Source organism: Eucyclogobius newberryi, unplaced genomic scaffold (genome assembly GCF_026437365.1).
Source record: "Eucyclogobius newberryi isolate DKJ021-1_F unplaced genomic scaffold, fEucNew1.0.hap1 SCAF_12, whole genome shotgun sequence".
In the NCBI taxonomy this organism is placed as follows: domain Eukaryota; kingdom Metazoa; phylum Chordata; class Actinopteri; order Gobiiformes; family Gobiidae; genus Eucyclogobius; species Eucyclogobius newberryi.
In genome coordinates, this window is record NW_027315746.1 from 29,494,475 (window position 1) to 29,514,246 (window position 19,772).

The 19,772-nt window shown below is 39.5% G+C and overlaps 1 protein-coding gene across 4 annotated transcripts in view; it reads right to left on the reverse strand.

The window, feature by feature from the left end:
• Window positions 1–19,206, reverse strand: part of kdm4ab (lysine (K)-specific demethylase 4A, genome duplicate b) — a 36,483-nt gene extending 17,277 nt beyond the window's left edge. The window contains exons 1-17 of one of the 4 annotated variants that reach the window (XM_072441865.1): window positions 19,055–19,206; window positions 15,252–15,414; window positions 13,923–14,098; window positions 13,033–13,147; window positions 12,756–12,949; window positions 11,853–11,902; window positions 11,672–11,775; window positions 11,455–11,592; window positions 10,621–10,826; window positions 10,325–10,494; window positions 8,874–9,394; window positions 6,098–6,199; window positions 5,847–5,961; window positions 5,145–5,302; window positions 3,770–3,971; window positions 3,410–3,489; window positions 1,180–1,235 (exon numbers count right to left, since the gene is read on the reverse strand). In XM_072441865.1, the coding sequence (XP_072297966.1) occupies window positions 1,180–1,235; window positions 3,410–3,489; window positions 3,770–3,971; window positions 5,145–5,302; window positions 5,847–5,961; window positions 6,098–6,199; window positions 8,874–9,394; window positions 10,325–10,494; window positions 10,621–10,826; window positions 11,455–11,592; window positions 11,672–11,775; window positions 11,853–11,902; window positions 12,756–12,949; window positions 13,033–13,147; window positions 13,923–14,098; window positions 15,252–15,389 (2,525 nt within the window). In that variant the 5' untranslated portion in view covers window positions 15,390–15,414; window positions 19,055–19,206. Of the gene's footprint in view, window positions 1–1,179; window positions 1,236–3,409; window positions 3,490–3,769; window positions 3,972–5,144; window positions 5,303–5,846; window positions 5,965–6,097; window positions 6,200–8,873; window positions 9,395–10,324; window positions 10,495–10,620; window positions 10,827–11,454; window positions 11,593–11,671; window positions 11,776–11,852; window positions 11,903–12,755; window positions 12,950–13,032; window positions 13,148–13,922; window positions 14,099–15,251; window positions 15,415–19,054 lie in introns of all 4 variants that reach the window. The other 3 variants (XM_072441864.1, XM_072441867.1, XM_072441866.1) reach the window with 3 other exon arrangements.
• Between the last annotated feature and the right edge of the window lie 566 nt (window positions 19,207–19,772).

Here is a 19,772-nt window from a genome sequence, read left to right on the forward strand (position 1 = left end):
ATGTATACTTTCATCCGCCAGCATATTTATTAACGTTACTCATTCGAGAATTTATTGATGTCACAACACAGGGTACTTTAGTGTTTTTGGTAAAAAATACAAAGAAATGAAACCTAAACTGTGTGTAATTTATAACATACGGTACGTTTGTGTTGAAATTTGGATAAATAAAAACCTAAACAGAAGTTAATTAAAACAATAAAGCAAAAAAATGGACGTTTCAACAAATACTCATTAAAATAGTAATGTATTTTTTCTTTATTTTTTACTTTAACATCTTGTTGTACGGGGGGGGGGGGGGGGGGGGGGGGGGGGGGGGGGGAATGTTACGCTGTATATCAGCACGTGTTATTTAGTTAAAGGCCTATAAATGCAGGTATATTTAGTTGGCCTTTGTGTCTGAATAATCGTAATAAAGCCTGTTTTACCCTTGAAGCCAGTAAACGTCCGGTATTGGCCACTTTTATGCCTCTACTGGATTACGGTGATGGTGAAATCATTGGCTCTGAGATTCAGGCTCACCCACCACTGTGAACTCTATGCCAAGGCTGGATGGCCTTCTTTGGGTGCAGGAGGTTCACATATTGGATGTTATTAGTGAATTATTGATTTTGTTAGCCAGTGCCAGTTTGAATAGTAAGACAATCATCATTTATTTATTTTCAGATAAAATGATACGGGGTCAAAGATGAGGTGAGGTATCTGAATCTCCTGCAGGCCAGTTTGACATTGGAACTTTGAAAACTTTATACATTCTTATTATTATTTTTGGAGGTGTGTGTATTTTACTTGAGTATAATCCATTTATGACAACTTTTTTTACCTCTAGTTCTTGCTTTCAACTCCTTATATTATATTTTTTTGCCTTTCTAAATCCACCTGTGTGCGCATGTTTTGCCGTGTGTTACTAACTGTATTGGACAGTCACAGGCTGTTTACTACATGGTCCAACAACGTGCAACGTGAGTACACAAATACTGGTATCTGTGGCAGTTGTTTGATTTCCATCCAACAACATGCCTTTTAATTCAGTTTATTTATCAATCTCATATAAAAGCATTTTTCTGACCTAGAAGCTAAAAAGCCCTTTAATATTTTCACCATTACATCCGCATTATTACAGACACTATCAGTATTTTCTTTGGAATATATAAAAATAGTGCGCCTTTATAAACTTACTTGTCATTGTTGGCTCTTTGCAGCGCTCCTCCTCTGAGTGAACACAGACAGCAGTCCTACAGGAGACACAAAGACTTACAGTTGGACTTTTTAAACTGAGCTTCCTGGTTTTAAAACTACTCAGCACACCTGTCTAAATACACATTTCCTCTGCTTCACTTTGGGGAATGGGACTTTTGCTTCCCCTTTTCTTTGGCGTGTGAGAGTGTAATTGTGAGAATGGAGGTGGTGGACACCTGGCGTGGCAGTTGTCAGGAAGGAGCGGGTAAAGAGTGTTGAAGCTCAAGTCAAGTGAAAAGAAACCGCTAGAAAATACACCCTCAGCAATTTGGCTTAGAACCAGGTGGAGAGGTATCTGACCGCATCATGTAACACACAACGCCTACGTGCTTTTGAAACAACTGTCTAGAGGGAATTATGGTGTTGGTTTGTTTGAAAGAAACTTTTCTAGTGGTTGTCTGCATGGAGATGGTACCGCTTTGGCTGAGACACAATGACATAACAAATATTCTTACAAGAAGAATGTTTTTACAAGGTTCTTTTAATACATATTAATGGATTTTACAAGAGGATTTGTTAACATCTAAATCCAAGCTAGATTTATTCAAAAATGGGTGAATTATTTTAGGCCAATGTACAGGACGTTTAAATTTACTCAATTACTAGACAAGATTTTTTTTCAATCTAATATGTCAACAAAATGAAGAAAGAAATTTAAACCAGGCTCTATCCATTTTTCAGATCTTTATGTCCCAAATATGTGCAATTTAGGCATTTTATAGACACTGAGTTTATGTGATGAAAAACTGTTATTTTTTTCTGACATTTATACAGGTAAACTACAGAAGCATTTGAAATTGACCACTCTAAATTATTATTTTTTCCCAATTCACCCTCAGTGTCTAACTTAAAAAAAAAAGATAGAAATATTTACAGGATAGGGATAATATCTCCATGGAGACGGGCAGGTGGCAGACCACAAAATTTAAACTTGTTAACATGTTGAAATATAAGATTTTCCTTAAACCTCAGATGTTTTCATTCTTCAGATTGACTTCCTGTTATAAAGAGAAGTGCCTCGTATCAAAGATGAGCATCCGTCACAACTGTACAAAGGAAGTACATACTGTCAGCATTCATCAGTTTTGAAATATTGGCATTGACTTTTTTGATTCCCTTTGTTCTAAACTGAGGAAGAGACACATTTGTATCTTTGCCTGTCAGACGCAGCGTTGCCGCCCAACAGGGTTATCACACGTGTTGGAAAATGGTCTTCCTTCTGGGTACATTGTTTAGTCAGTGTTTTTTCCCCTTCACCTTGACCGTCAAATGTAAATCTCTGCGTTTCCTCTGCTTTGAGCGCTCACTTCTGTTCTGAACAATAAACTGAGGAGGAAAATGTGAAGAATGTGGCCCATTCTTGGCTAATGCACCTGTCGGCACCAGCACCAGCACCAGCAGGGAAAGTCCTGTTTGTGGGATTTTAGTTTGTGGAAGCTATGCCATATATGAATTTGTCCTGTCAATCAATTAAAAATAATAATAATAATTACGCTTTCAAATATGACTAATGAAGATTAACTGCCTGGCACCCTCATGATAATTTTATTTAAATGTAACAACTTTGAGGTTTTGCACTTTTTTAATTGAATCAAATCTAAATAAATGAGCACATTTAAAAGCCCCACTGGCTACAGTTTGAGTCTGTACATTATATTCCATAATTAATACGTGTGGCCACATGTTTCAGGTAAATGTACTTGAACAATCAGCAGGTTTAGTGGGTTAAAGGCCCTTCATTTCCGCTTGTGGGTGTAACTGGCTCTTTTGGTGACAAATGTAGGCCTGGTGTCTGTGAAGTATGTATCTATCTTATTTGTTTCAGCATTAACAGGCGACCTTTATTTTGCTCACAGAGCATATGTTGTTCAACCGGAGATCTCTGCGGCATCTTTGGTTTGAGCAGCTCTCTGTTCATAAACATAAAGCGCCTGAGAGATCTGCGCAGGGCCACGTGAGGACTGATGGATTTAGTGTAAATGTAACAAAGTGATACCAGCGCTGCCCCTGAACCTTCCACTTTCTTTCAGGTAAGCCTCTTGTGTAATCTAAAACTGCACGTTTGGTCATAACAGAACATGTGATGTATACATTTTCTATGATGATAATCGCATGAGCTAATGTGTTGACTTTAACGCTCCTTTGTGTGCTTATTGTGAGTCTTGTGTACCTGTGTCATGGCTTTGGCCTTGCAGCGAGCACACTGCCAGTCATTCAAGTCTTCATCGTCTTCAGAAACACCATAACAGCCTACAAATCAATCAAAAATATAAACAGAGATGTGAAATTATAATAACTTGAATGAACATTTTGAAATTCAAACCAATGAACCGCCATCCCATCCCTGCAATCCATATGAATAAATACCTTCATGTAAATCCTATTATTTGCAAAAAACGAGACTAAAAAACTAGATCAGTAAGGATAAAAGCATCAGATGTCAGATGGATTCCTTGTGATATTTCTTTAGCTATCAATCGTTTCAGCAGGTGGTCTCTCTAGTGGCGGTGTAGAGCGAGCGCAGTCTTACCTGTGTGCACGCGGACACAGCAGCGCCTGCAGGTGACGAGGCGACTGGTTCCGTCCTCTGCGATGTAGGGGTTGGACAGCTGCCCGTCGGTGCTGTCGCTGCCCTTAGACGACTGAGTGTTGAAGCACATCTCGGGGATCAGAGGTTTGGACCACTGGCAGTTCCCGCGGGTCACTAAAGACGTGTCCCCGCCGCACTCCGACTGAAAACAATAAAAGCGGACATTCACATTACATTACTCGTATTGGAAAAGCTGATGTGGAGGTGATGTGATAGATTTTTGTGCAGTTCTCAAGCAGTGATTTATGGAGACTGGAACCACACTTCAAAGTTCATCTGGCAGACTACGATTAGGACTGGGCGATACGGCACACGGATGATTAAGCTCTTTAAAAACATTTGAATATGCCATCTATAACGTCTGTATGTCTATGGGTTTATAGTCCATTTTAGTAGACTGTTTTTTTTACTTTGCTATCAATACAATTTAATATTTATTTGTATTAATTTAATCTTACATCACATTTTTTTCAATAAATGATCCTTTTTTGGCCCAACTATGATCTTAATCCACTTCATGCTGAATCCACTGCAACATGAACTACAAGCATGTTCTGCTCAGTCGGGAGTTAACTTGTTTCATATTGAAAGTTTTTAGAGTCTGTGTGTGTGTCCAACACTCAGACAGCGTTGTCATGGAAACTCACACGAGGATCATCCAAAAGCAACTCGTGTACTAGGTCCTTTCTTTGAAAACAGTGGCAGGCCCCATCAATTTTCACATTGTCCAATATTAAAAACCCAAATTATTCCAATTAATTAAATTAATTAAAAGGTATTGCCAATCTAATACTCAAGCTTTGCACCCAGGTTCACAACAGAAATAAACCATGCAACATACTCAAAAAAATGAGCAAAGTACAATAAAAGTTTGTATGCATATTTTTAAAATAAATTCTATTCTTCTGTTCTCAGAAATCCCAACAAACATTAGCGTAAGGAAATGTAAAAGTAATAAAGTCGATGACTCACATTTTATCTGTGGAAATTATTTGAAGGAGACAAACCCACTTTAAAGAGTCTTTAACCATGTTGAAAATGGTCAGGCCTGCAGTTTTCAACCACAATTCATCAGACGCGTTTCTTTTAAGTAATTTTAGGTCAATTTGTACATGTATGGGTGTATGGATGTCAATTTATGAAGTAAAGTAAAGTATAATTTGAAGCTTATTGAAATTGTTCAAAATGTTATTGAATCAAATGTGTTTAAAACTGTCTAAGTAACAATGTCACTTTTTTTCTGGTGAACTCATAACACAAGCATCTGGCCTGTAGCCGTGGCGTTCTCTGGTGTGTGTGCGCCATCTGTTGGTACCTGGTGGTATGTGTAGAAGAGCAGGCAGATGGAGCAGTATGGAGGCTGCTGGCTCATCCTCTGATTGTACTCTCTCTCTGCTGTGGGGTTCTCTGGCCGGTGCTGCCACATGTCAAACAGCGGCTGGGCCCACTCCTCATTGGTTTTCCTGGGCAAATCTGTAAACACATCCAGGAGAAATGTAACAGACCAAGTAAAAGGCCTTATGTTCCTTGAGTAAAATGGACATCGTTATAATATATGGCAACACTGGACATCCAAGTGTAGGGTTGACATTACTTTCCGGCTTTTTTGTTAATACAATAAACTATTATATCAAAACACTATCTACCGGAGCGTAAAAGCAGCACAGTTTGGAGTGGGGTTGTAGCAGCTCATTATAACATATGACATGATTTAGTCAACAGAAATTAACTGCAAATAATGTTTATTCCACACTGGCAATTAAATAATAATAATAATAAAATAAACTACAAAATTACTAGCAAAAGTATTTTACACAAATCTGATCCCCAATTAAAGCTAAATATTGCGATGGTCCTATTAAACCAGTGTCACTGAAGAAACTGGGGCTGTCAGTAGAAGCAGTACTACATTACTGAAGCTTTTACATTCAGTGTCACATATCAAGTGTCTACAAAGACTCTACGACCAAATTAGTTATGACAAAAGCTAACTTTGTTCAGTTCTAGGAGTACATACTTGTCTCCTGGATGACCTCGGTGAAGAGCGGGTGTGAGGGAGGCAGAGAAGGCAAACCCATCTGCCGCTGCCTCCTCTTCACCACAGATTTACAGTACGAGTCCTCCTCAGACTCCTGCTGGAAACAAAAAGGGACAACAAGTGTTAAAACCATAAATAAGTCTGCCGTCCACAAAGCCAGTATTTACTTTGATGCCATGTACTGGTGTATCGCCTTAGTCGCAATGCGTTGTTCTCATAATCCTACTTACATCATGAGAAACCACCTCAGTATGAGCACAAAGCGGTGCTGTGTCAGTGACGGTGTCTGCCACAATTACAATGTCACTGTCCATAAGAGGAGACTGGCAGCTCTGTTTGGAGAACAACAGTCAAATTAAACTGATTTCACTTCCCCTTTGGGTAGGGATGTCACGGAGATCAATCGGCTAACCAGGATGATACCGGTCAATTTGTAAATAGGAGGGAAAATAAAGAATTGAATCGTGACGCTTTTTTAACCTAAATGTAGTGTTTTGTATCCGACTGCTTGAGCCACATTAATAAAAAGGCCGTTCTTTGGTCTTGGTGTAAGTAATCAAGAATAATAGTGAATAATCATTGCGTTTCTTCTCACAATGGTTGTGGGTCAAAATAATTGATAACATGACATCCCTACTTTTGTCCAATAATAATAGCAATAGTAGGGTTAATTTGACAGATATTTAGAGCAAATATTATTAGTAAGCCAAGCAAAGAAGATCCACCAGTACACAGTGAAAGGCTTTGTGATATGAAGCATTTAGTGCATGCAAAAGAGAAACGGCCTCTGAGAAAGAGTGGTGCTTCTACAAGAGTGTGCAAGACGAGTGACCAATGTATGCACTGCACTGGGATAGAATTATGCTCCTCACACATGTATTCTCTATGCTAGTTTAGTGTTTTGGGAAGGTTCCATATAAAAAAGACTTTGTCCAATACAACTGCACTCGGCCTTCTGTCACATTTACTGTAGTCCTTAAAATGTATTTAGTGTGTGGGTAAATACACGACAAAAGGGTCCAAAGTCACAAACATACAGCACTTCTCTATTTATATATTTTAAAAGGTACTCTAGTCCATAAAATAAATTACATGGGCTGCAACATAGTAGAAAAAAGCTTCAGTTGTAGTCATCTGGACTCAGTTTGAAAAAAATAGACGTTTCGACTCTCATCCAAGAGTCATTGTCAATACAAGAATTTAGATCGAGAACTCCGATATTAATACTGTTCTGTGGTAAGACCCGCCCATTGGGAGGAGCCTTCCTGTAGTAGAAAGAGTTGTTTGTTTCAACAGAAACTTCCCCCTTGTATCTACCGAGCTAGCCTATTCAGAATGGGCTGCAACATGTATTTTTCCGATTAGTCAAACAATGATTGAGACTCTTTAAAACAGGGGTGTCAAACATCCGGCCCCCGGGATGTTTTAATCTGGCCCGCCAAACATTTTGAATTTCATATATATATTTTTTTCGTTCATAGAACCCTAGTTACATCCGTAACCGTTTTTATCGCTAAAACTACACGTCCCACAATGTCGCTGGTGGCCGCCCCTCCCCGCACGGCCCTTCACTGCCATATGTGCTGCCGAGGGAGAAGTGCTGAGGGAAGTAAGACGCGCGTTTGCGCACTTTACAGCACTTACGCACCTCAGAGCAGAGGTCTGAGCGAGGACAGACGTGTGTGGTTTAGGAAACACGTGGAAGAAAGAAAGGAGAAGGTTTTGCGAAAAGTGGAGCTAATGTGGAGCTAACAAGAAAACTAAACTAACTTCTGTGATGATGCTCTGAGGAAAACATCCTCTACAAACCTGGACAGATCACAGGTAAAAACACAGGTCAGAGTGTAATAAAGTATGAACACGATTGTGTCCACACTATTGTGACTGTGAACACATGAATCATTTGTCACCAAGATCAGCTTAAACTATGAAAATAGCGAGCTCATATTGAGTTTGAGCAGAAACATGTCTTGATGTGATTTCAGATATGAAATGTTCATATCACAAAGTCCATGTTCCTGTTCCTGCTGCTGCATGAATTTGGACTCAGTCTTTCACCTGCTGCACATTTGTGCATCAGTCTCCACAACTATTACTAGGCTGTAAAAAAACTATTTATTTCTTATGTTTTTTTTAAACGCTCCACGTGTGTTTGTATTTAGTGGTGAGTCAGTTCAGGTGTACAGAGAACTACACAGACGTGGAAATGTTAGTTGTTACATTTAAAAAGTTTTAGTTTTTTTAGAAGTTTATTTTGTTAAGTCAAATACAATATATTTCAGTTCCAAATACCTATTTAACAATAGATTAAATGTTTATCTCTGTAGATCAACTCTGAAATTGTGATGCACATAAACTGAAGCACAGTGTTGGTGAAATTACACTTGTTTTTCTTAATTCATTTCAGTTTATGAGAAAAAACGTGTTTGTAATTTATTTTAATCGCTCCAGTAATTGCTTCAAAACAGCGTAGGCTATACATATGTTTTATGTTTTACGTTATGTTCGGCCCGCGACCCAGCCTGAGCGTCGAAATTTGGCCCGCGGCCCAAAATGAGTTTGACACCCCTGTTTTAAAACATTATCAACCAAATAAAAAGGTCAAAATATGGTGAGTGAAGTTTTCAAAATTGCTACTACTAAACTATATCATTGATGAAAGTCTGTATTGTTTATTTTGATATGTGTTTTAGAATCTGTATAGTCCAGTGAATAATTCTCAAAATCCGACTATGATTATTTTTTATAGTCTACTAGTCATGAGTTGTCGATTTATCGCCCACGTATTTAAATTATTTGGATTAAAAATGCCTTGTGTTTAAATATTCTACATTATGGCTTTTTGAAATTAACCCTAACCCAAAGATAAATTAGAAGGAGAGCAGTTCTTTCTTACTAGTGCGTTGTTATCAAAATTCAAGGAAAATGATGAATGTGTGCCATGTTAGATGACCCCACCGCCGCCCACAGACGGACCGTTATGAGCGTAGTCCTAACACTACAGACCTTTCTCCTGTTCTTGTCCACTTTGACTGGAGTGACCCCGGGAGAGGACGTGGCGCTGCCGGACTCGGAGGACTCTGTAGATATTCTGCTCTCGTTCTCCTCCTTCATTTTGACCTCTTCCGCTGGTTCCGGCTTCACATCGGCCGAACTTCCCTCATTGCTCTCCTCTTTGACTGTGGCTTTGCTTTGCAGTTGCTGCGGCTGGTGCTGGTGCTCCCTGGCGTAGCTGTGCACGTGGAGCTGGGCGGGGGGCCTCCTCTGTGCGTCCTGGGTGTAGTTGTGGACTTGCAGGATGTCTTTCGAGCTGAGCGGGCGGTGGAAGAGCAGACTGGCCACGCCCATCTTGCGTTTGGTGGGTGAGGCGCACAGAGACAGGTGTCCGTTCCTGGAGGAGATGGATGGAGGGCGGGTGCGGGAGTAGTGTGGGGGCTGGGAGGAGGAGCTGTTGGTTTGGAGGAAGCCTCGGTGGAAGGGGTCCAGCAACGTGAGCTTGGTGGGGGTAACAACCAGCTTTGGGGGTCCTGGGAATATCAAAAATGAATTTTAGTAAATGGGCTACCAAACATTTTTGTGACAGGCAGTGAATAAAGTCAAAAGAACCGTTGACGAAGACTACATTTTAGAATGTGCCCAGGGAAGTTTGTTGTATTAATGAAAGTGACATGCTCCACTGAGCAGGACAGCAGTGTGAAATCTTATCTGTATGCTGTCTTGTATGCACTGTTGCTCTGCTCTGCATCTATCCATCTATCCATCCATCCATCCATCCATCCATCCATCCATCCATCCATCCATCCATCTATCTATCCATCCATCTATCTATCTATCTATCTATCTATCTACCTACCTACCTACCTACCTACCTACCTACCTACGCACACACGTATCTGTTTTCCTGAGATTTATACTGGGTAATATCGGTATTGTCAAAAGCACCAATACCAGTTAATATTGCAAATATTGAGCTTCGGTAATAGAAACAGGAAGGTTAAAGATGAAACAGGAAGGTTAAAGATGAAACAGGAAGGTTAAAGATGTGCTGCAGAGCAGGTGTTTGTCATTTTTGGGTCTTTTATAAATAAAGATGAGATTAAAGGCAAAGTCAGACTTTTTAAAAAAGGTTAAAAAAGTTTTAGATAAAACTTATCTTTAAATATATGCGTGACTAATTCACTTAGGATAAACAATGTGGATTTTTCAGAAATTATTTGACCCATTTTCTTCCTAAAGAATACACTTAGACATGTTTACTCCATATGACTTTAGTGTGTTTGGTTTAAGGAAGGAGAGAAGAACGTCTGATTAGAACACAGCAGGAGGAGCAGCAGAACACAAACCTATGACTACCTACTTGGTCAAATAAGGGTTAAATAAAGTGTATATTTTTTAAATACATTTCAGTACCAATCAAGATTCTTTGTAGTATTGTAGTACTCAAAACTCTGCACTACCTTTGTTCCTCTTGCCGTCCTGGGAGACGTTTCGAGGAGGAATGAGGCTCAGTCTGGGACGTTTCCCGTACTCCTGATCCTCGTCATCCAGGTTTTTGACATTGGGAACCACCTCTTCTGGAATTTCAAGACAAACTCTGTGTCGCTTTGTCTCGATCCTTTGAGTAGTACTAACATTTGGTAGATGAGGGGAGAAAATGGCTTAGAAATCAATAAATACTGTACACTAGAATTTATATGTGTTCAGTCGGTCAATGTGGTTGTCCAATTACTTTATCATAATCTTAAAAACTGACCTCTTGCAGTCCCCGTTCTCCTCACAGCCCGCTGTAGTTCCCCCAGTGGAACTCTCCCCCAGGAACTCTCTGGCCTCAGGAGTGGGTCTGGAGTGGTCGATGGGCACCACATCTCGCCCGGCCAACCACTGGGCATAGCGCTCCGGCTGGTACTTCTTCACAAACACATCCATGGAAATCTTCACCATGTCTTTACGGCACGAGCACTGGAAAGTCAATTCAATTATGTTATATTCTCGCTTTAATATAAAAAACAGAACAGTTCATTTTAAACTCTGGTCCAGTTTAAAAGCACATTTTACATCTTTCAGAGCCCAGATCAGAGTTAACAAGCTAACAAAAATGTGCATGTTAACAGTGCGTTAAAAAGAATACGATGTTGTATAATTAGACGCAAACAGTACACAGTGGCCTCATTTTGACCCCAAGATATCAATACTGCGGGAAAACATTTTCAGGCTATACAGAGCTCCTGAATAAAAGCTGCGCACACAAAATTCACAAAGAAAATCGAACTTGTCCATATACGGGCCGCACCTGTTAATAAACCGCAGGTGCCCACGTTGTAACATGAGATATTTGCACATAAATAAACGCAGTAGTGATGCATCTAATTAGACCCGCCGTGTCTAATTAGACTAACCCTAAAATAAAATTTGGAGACTCAAAAACTAAAGTGCTGCCATGTCCCTGCATTTTCAACTCTGCTCTACTATTTGCAATTCTCAACTTTAATTTTTCTTCACAAACTGCTAATCGACTGATGTAAAACTATGATTAGATATTTACCACTGAACTCTCTGCCCTCTAAAACGCTGTGCACTTCTTGCTTACCAAAATGGCTTGCTTGCCATACTCGATCCATCGCTCCGTGGCAAAGTTAGTGGACTCGGCACAGTTAAATCCGTGGTTGAATCCGGCGTGATACGCATAAGGAAACGTCACCATGAACTGACCGGCCTCCTGAGTTATCTGGAGAGAAAAAACATTTACATTTGAACACAATTTCAGTGGATTGTATTGTTTAACATGTTATAGTTAATATTTTTACCTTTTCAAATGGAATGCCATACTTCTTGAGTATTGATGGAGAAATCAGCGTCATCTTGTGTCTCAAAAAGGCTTCACAGTTTTGGGAACTGCCAGGAAAGAACCCTAAAAGAAAAACAGATGATATTTGAATTCAAAGGAATAAGTGATGATGGAAGTAGTGGTAGTGGTAGTAGTAGTACCTTTAGCCAGCCGCTCCAGTCGTTTGCCGTGTTCTGGAGGAATGGAGTACCTACAGAACAAACAACAAAAACATTCAAAAAAGGTGTGGGACAACTACTGTATTTTAAGTGTTTGCATGGTTAGTAGATGAATTAGTTGATCAGACTTTTTTATAGTTAACTGATCATTTTATTGGGATTATTAAAGACTTATATGGACAACAAAAGACAGAAAGTGAGTAAGCTTGAGTTTTTGGAGAGAGAGATTCATTTAGTCTCTTTTTTTCACCAAGTTTCTTTTCGGTGTGCAAAGTAGTTATTGGGTGATTTTTTGCAATCTTATGATCAGAATCAGAAAGGGATCATTGACAATAGCAATAAACCCTTTCTGATTCCGATTCTGATCTTTAGTGTGTATTTTGGGTCAGATATACGGTCTATGGAAATACTTTACACAAAAGATTTGAGTCAGATATTCTTGTCCAACCTTCACCAGCTTGAGTTCTTGGAACACTATTCATATAATCCATCCATTGTACCTTTTTGTCATTTTGGGTTGAGCAAAACATATACAAAAGTGCCAATATTTAAACATTATTTGTGAATGGAAGTGGGCAATATATTAACATTTATATAATAATGTGAATGTTTTGAAGATTTCAAACTTTAAAATAAAAGGATGTTTTTGCCCTTTTGTGATTCATTTTACAGACATTTTACATTTTGTCTAATTATTAAACCTCAACAAATGTGTTTAAAAACATGTTTTAAGTCATTTATGTTGGATATACATGATACCAGCTTTTTTTTTGAGTTTTTCTTTCTTTTTTCTCACAGGAAGCCTGCATTACCGCAGTGACCTAACCACAGCCCTATATCCTGTAACCCTCGGTCTGATGTTGTAATGTTGTGACTGCGACTAACCAGGACTTGGGCTCTCCGAAGTGCAGGTAGTTGATGCTGTAGAGATCCATGTCCTCCGTGTGCCAGGCGAACGTGGTCTTCCACATGCCAAAGTACAAATACGGAGTGTTGACGCCCTCGATGGTGATGCCGCTCTCACTCTCAACGGTGTCCAGAATGGTGCCCAGGTTACAAATGTTCCACTCTTTCACGTTCTGCCGAGAAGATGTAACATTAGAAATGTTTGGGTACAAAGGATGGATGGAGAATGAGAAAAGAGAGAAAAGTATCAACACACAGGATCATAGAGGGATCCATTGACGTCTGCTCCGTAAATGGGAGGGTTGAATGTCACGTTCTTCCAGTACTTTCTCTCCAGATCTTCAAAGTCATCATAATTAGGGCAACAGAACCTATTCACACACGAAAAAAGGAAATTAGTTCAACTCGGCTTTTTTATACACACAGGTCTCATTTGATGCGTTGTTCTTAGACACAGCTGTTATAAATAAAAGGGGTTTTACATTGCTAGATGCTCAGCTCAACAAAATGGAGGCCAACAAAAGATTCTATGGTCAGATTCATATATTTCTGAAAATAAAGTAAGTTTTAAATAACTTTAAAAATCACATGACATGTACAAAAAGGTAGAGTATTTGTCCTGACGCACACAACTGTTTCCTCTAAGAAATGATCCAAACTAAATATAGACTGTGGCTATGTTTACAAGCACACCAAAGAGCTGATCATTATCTGATTTCTGGAGTTATCAGATTACTGAAATGTGATGGTTCTACCTGATGTGAGTAATCTGAGTGCTTTCTGATAATTCACAGCTGTGCAGGTTTTGACATGAAAATCTCCAACAACAACGGCGTTGTACAGCCCTTCTACGTACGACAGACCTTTTCTCTGTGCTTCACTTGAAGCCGCCATGTTTGATTTGTTTGTGTACAACCCACACGCAGTTTTCAGCGCATACACTTTGTCTTTGCGTTACTTTTCAGCAGCACCAAGGAACTTGGCATATGTATTACAAAGTTTTCAGACATCTTGTGTCTACAAGTGTGACTGCACACGTTTAAAGAAACGGTTCTATGTTAACACATAACCTTTGCCGTTTTGGCTCTGGATGTGGCCTGAGTGTGTACATTTTGCTGGTGTTGATGTATTCTTTAAAGTTCTCACTTTTCACTGTTGGCCATCTTCCTGAACTCACGCAGAGTCATGGCCTTCTTCTGGATATTGTACTGAGTGAAGAGTCCTGACTGGCCAGTTACCACCTGCTGTATGGGAGCAGGGATCATCAGCTCATCAATGTTCTCATAGGACGTCCGGGGCTTCCACTCTTTTGGAGGCACAATCTGGAGAGGAAATTGAAAGACAGGTTTGAATACACAACACTTCATCAACAGCAATATCATTTTAGGGCTGCAGCTATCGATTATTTTAGCAATTGATTAATCTATTGATTTTTTCTTCGATTAAATCGATGAATCGGTTAATTTTTTTGTACAATCTGTAAACCATTTAAAAGCATATTAAATCGTTTTTTAAATAAACCTTATAGTTCATTGTAATAAACAAATAGAGTTTCTGCCTAAAAAACACATTTTATTCTTAATTTCACAAAAGTTTGTCCCCAAAACAGCAACATTTCACTTCACCAGTCCAAGTGTTCTGTTTGAACATAAAGAATATATAAAGAAAATATATAAAGGGCTAATTAACTTGTCACCAGACTGTTTGTAACAGTTACAGTTTGAATTAATTTGCGTTTCTGTCACATAACTTAAAATAAGACATTAGTTTGTAAAACATTGTGTGTGGGACAGTGAAGCTGGTGTTTGGAGCGGTGGCTCTACATTTTGTCACTTTACGGCTTTGGCTCTGCGTCATCGCGGACTTTCTGTTTCACATCAGATTATTATAACACAGTCGTGCTCCTCCTGCTGTTTCCATATAAGTGTTGACCGTTTCAAGGCGCCGCAGACGAGCGTGTGGCATGTTTGAAATGTACGAGTGTGACTGGGAAGCAGAGTGTGGAGCGCGGGGTCCGCGGTGAGGACGCGGGTCCTGGGGCGGGCGGCGCGCGGAACTAGTGGTGGTTGCTCGCAGCAGCTCGCGGCAGCGTTCTCTTTTACACAACAAAATTCTTCCCGGTCGCACCTATGATAGATCCATGTGTCACACCTATAATAGATCCATGTGTCACACCTATAATAGATCCATGGGTCGCACCTATAATAGATCCATGGGTTGCACTCGTGAGTTTAAAACACACCGCTCTCTCTGTTGTGCTTCAGGAAGAAGCTCCGTGGCAAGCAAAAGCGCCACAAGTCGTTCCTTGCGCTCCGCGCGCCACAGATTCACGTGTTTTTAATAAAATATGTAAATTAAACGAAGCATCGAATCAATAAATAATCAAAGCTTTTTTGTAATCAAATTATTCAATTAACTCGAATAATCGTTGCAGCCCTATATCATTTTATCTTGAATAAATAAGTATGGACTTACTTTGGCCAGGCCAGCTTTGTGTGCTCCCTGGGACTCCATGTATGCAATGTACCGGTTGAAGTTCTTGAACTCCTCCAGTGTGGGGTGAAAGGTCATGATCCCCTTGGTGGAACCATGGTTTTGCGGTGGCGCTTCCATCGCGACCACAAAACAAAAGGCTTGTCTGCGGACAACATATAACAATATCAATTATATTATGGTTATGGACAGTAATGCCTGTTTGAATGTAATATTGGACACAAATCCCCATTAAATTTCAATGGACTTTTCAACATTAAGATCCGAATCTCAGAGAGATTTAATCTGAGTGTTCACTTCACGGTACAATGTTATTTGCAGTTCTATTTAATCCTTACTGACCGTCAGAGGTGGTGTCATCCAAGATTCATAGAACCATAGTTAAATTAATAACTTTCATTTTGTAAGGTTGTCAATAAAAAAAAAAAAAAAAACTATACTAAACCTTGCAATAAAACTAGATACTCATTTGAACGAATGTTGACATTGTGTGATGTAAATCACATAAAATGGAACAAATTCAGGACTATTCTGGACTTTTCCTCCCACAAGCTCCACAATGTTCTGGTCATCTGCAAGAGAGACCATCACCATCAAACATCTGAACTCTGCTGTCAAATCCTCTTTGTAAAGTAATTGTGCCATATTCACTTCATTTATAAAACTGTAAAACATTTGTGAAACATGGAAATATGGTGTGAGGCTTTTGATCAATTTAAAGATGAATTTATTCCATCTTCTAGGGAACACTTTATTGTCCCAGTAGGGAAATTTGTCCTCTGCAATTGCTTTGGCCCATCCTTCAATGCCACTGGGGCAACCCGCCAGGAGCAGTGCAGTGCCCGGGGACACATCTCCAGATCTCATACTAGAATTGGTCAGGAGAACAAAGGCTGAGTATTGCAGAGCACGTCACAATACAATACAAGGTCCAAGATATGATACGAATTCCGATACAATAAGCGTCCTGATTCATGGATATCCCTTAGAAACGGTTTTAAAAGTTTACTAAAATTATGTTTTACTTAAGTAGATTAATAACGCATTAGAATTTCATGCTCACACTGTCTTCAGTATCAGAACAAGTGTCCTATGATGAAGTCACATGTTCAGCTCCTCAGATTCAGCCGTGATGCAGCAGTCAGGTTCGGAAGTGTAGAACTCAGCAATTACTTCATGTTGTTTAAAAGTATCACGATACGGCATCTCTACACGTATTGCCCAGAGATCCTTAACGATATCGATATATTGAGAACAGACCCGGTCAGAATCTAGCTGGAGAATTTGTGTTGATGGTGGAAAACGGAGCCCGGAGGAAACCCACCCAGATACAGGGAAAAACATAGAGGCTCTTTTACCACACAAGCCTCGAAATTACGGGTCGGACAGGGACAATGACCGACGGAAAAATCAGTTTTGACCGACTCAAAAATAAAGTCTCTGAACATACCGACTGATGCAAATTTTTTGCCGTAATATATTTTTAATTGGCAAAAACAGCGCGGTGAACATACCCAAAGCGATTCCTATGCACAAACTGGGCGCGCTACACTACAGTCGACGATTATTGTTGTAGTTGTACAGCGGCGGAAGCAGCGTAGCCCATGTGCGCGCTGAGAAACTGGCAGCCAAACACCAAGCTGCCGCTGTCAAACACAAACAAAAACCAGCGGCTGCAAGGACATTCAAGACGATCACAGTAAGGAAATTGTCCTGGGGGGGCGCGTGTGACCCCATTTTGATTTTCTAATGGCCCATTCACTCAAAGTGTCCAGTTTACATTCAAAGTCTATGTGAATGCGTGTTTTGAATAATCGTAAAATTTCATTTCATAATTGTGACTAAAATGAATATTGTGACATCCCTAATAACGAAACAAACAAAAGTCACCCAAAAGCTAACAAGATGAGGAAATATGACGAAGCATATGTAGCACTTCCCCCTGTCTACTGTGTCTTACAATGTTGGCAGCGACAGCACAAAGCCAAATAAATTACACATCAATAAAACACACACTGACTGATTCAGAATTATTGACAGGTACCAAATTATTGGTACCTGTCATGTATACAGGGACGTCAGGGATTTTTTCAAGGCTTGATACCATCTGATAATAAGACAAACTAATTGTATTGTCATGGTCACAATCTATATCCGAACTAGAATAAGATCACATGGAAAAATTAAAGAAACCACTGTAATTTTGTTTACATTTACATTCTATGGTGAAAAAAAGAAAGGTGCTAATTTTATTTTCTTATCAAACCTTTCCTTAATATTGCAATTGAAATAATATTTTTTTGTTTCTTCCTCTAAATATCTCCTGAATGTAGTTACCATTGCTCTCACATTCCATTTAGATTGCAAAAGATTGCACGTTGGCTGCAGTGAAATGAAGCAAAGAACCTTGGTCTATGAAGTTCCCTTTTTAGCCTTTGCTTCAAAAAACAATGTGTATAAGCAAAACAGCTTGTGATTGAATATAATTTGCCAGCCCAAAATATAATCTATAATACAATACAAACAATAACTTATTAATAACCTACAGTTGAGCTCTGTATGCAGCAAATGTGTTTTTTTTACTCCATTCACATAATAAGCCAACTATCATCAATCTACTTACCAAACAATAAATAAACAGGCAATACAGTATTAAAGGTGTACTGTGTAACCTGATTGTCTCCATGGAAATGATTATTTTTCCTGGAATGTTCCAAATTTAGTGTCCCATTAAATATGTGTCAAACTGAACTGTACAACTCCATTTGGACAATTTTGGTGATTTTATAATGTTACTTCATAGTTGGACAGGAGCAGCAGATGTGACATATACGTTACCTAGCAACCACACAAACAAGGGCCAATATCAAGGTTAATTACACAATAGTTAAGCATTGCCAAATAATATTACCTGATAACACCTTTATTCTAATGAATTTATGTTAAAACGGACAGAAATGTGTACTGCATGTAAATATGATCTGCATCTCGCCACTTGACAGTTGTAAAAGTATCATAAATATTTACGACAGGGACCATTCCACCAAATAATTATGAGTTCACTTTAGAACCTGCCATGCGCTCTTTAAATTACGAAATGTAGTACTTCTTCTTACAACTGATAAAAATGTATGTTGACCCACAAAACTACAATGACGCGCGAGCCCGAAGGAGTGGCTGTGATTGGCTGGAGCCGCGTCTCTTTAATTAGCCCAGTGCTAACATTAGCTCACTGCTAACATGAACCCAACTGAGACACGGGGCCATGGGAGACTCACTGACAGATCCTCCAACAGTGTGCTAAATGTCCAGTAACGGGTTAATTTAAACACCACTCCACCATTTTGTGCTGTCACTGTAAAAACTAAAGTGAAAGCAAGACATAAAAAGTCTTAAAAGTTGGAGTCTGGCTATTTTCTGCATTTGCAATGTTACAGTTACACATATCGTCCAACGAGCAGCATTTAAAGTGATTCTGTTTGCTCATATAGTTGTAAGCATTAGAGCAGCTCAGCATGTGTTTACACCAGCGGAACGGAAGAAGTAGATATGAAAATTAGACGGACACCAATCCCCAAAATATATAGAGATAGCTGTAACTTGTTTGTGTGCACAGTATTATGTCTAGTATTTGGATTATAAGTCAGTTACACAGCCTCCATGAAATAGACGCAACCGCATCGCAGCAGTAGCATTGGCAGCTAGCACTCGTGCTAACAGCATCCTGATCACGTTTTGCAAAGATAAACGATGACCCTGCTCCACTTAAATACATACATACTCACCGCCGTCAGATGGCTAAATTAGGACGTGCAATCCGCGATGCAAAGAAGCTAAGCCAGGCGAGAAAACAGTAGTAAAGAGAGCGTAAAGTGGTGCCGTTTTGTCCGTAATCCTAATGCTAGCCTATCCTCCATTAAGCGCCACTACGCATGCTCACGTACGGCTAGTTTTGTTTACCGCAGACGCATGGGGCACGTTCAGCCAATCAGAGTCTCCTCAGAAGCTCACGCGCTAATGAAAGCGCCTCTGGATTTTACGAAACGTCTGAGGAATAAAGTCTGGCGGTAATGCAACACTCGGATGCCAACCGCCATAAAACAACAACAACAACAACTGTAATGTATAAAAAAAGAGTAAAAAGTAATTTTAACCATTTCGAAGCATACTTACTGTGTACTCAAGTAACAAAAGCACTGAACATGGCAAAAACATACTAAATTACAAGTATAAATAAGTCCCAAAAAGTCTGCATTTCAATGCAGTTTTCAGAATTTTAGAGCGGTTTTGCATTGATTCCAGGGAGACTACGGTGGTTTTACATATCTTTGTTTAGTTTGTATGTTTTGATTAGTGTCCATTTTGTAAGAACAGATTATACCCAGGGATTCTTAAATTCTTCCAAATGACTCAACCGTTTGTCATTTACCACCAAGTCAGAGCCCAAAGCTTTTTCATCGTCCAGACTTTGTTTGGTTGCTTTTGTGTATGGTTCATTATGTC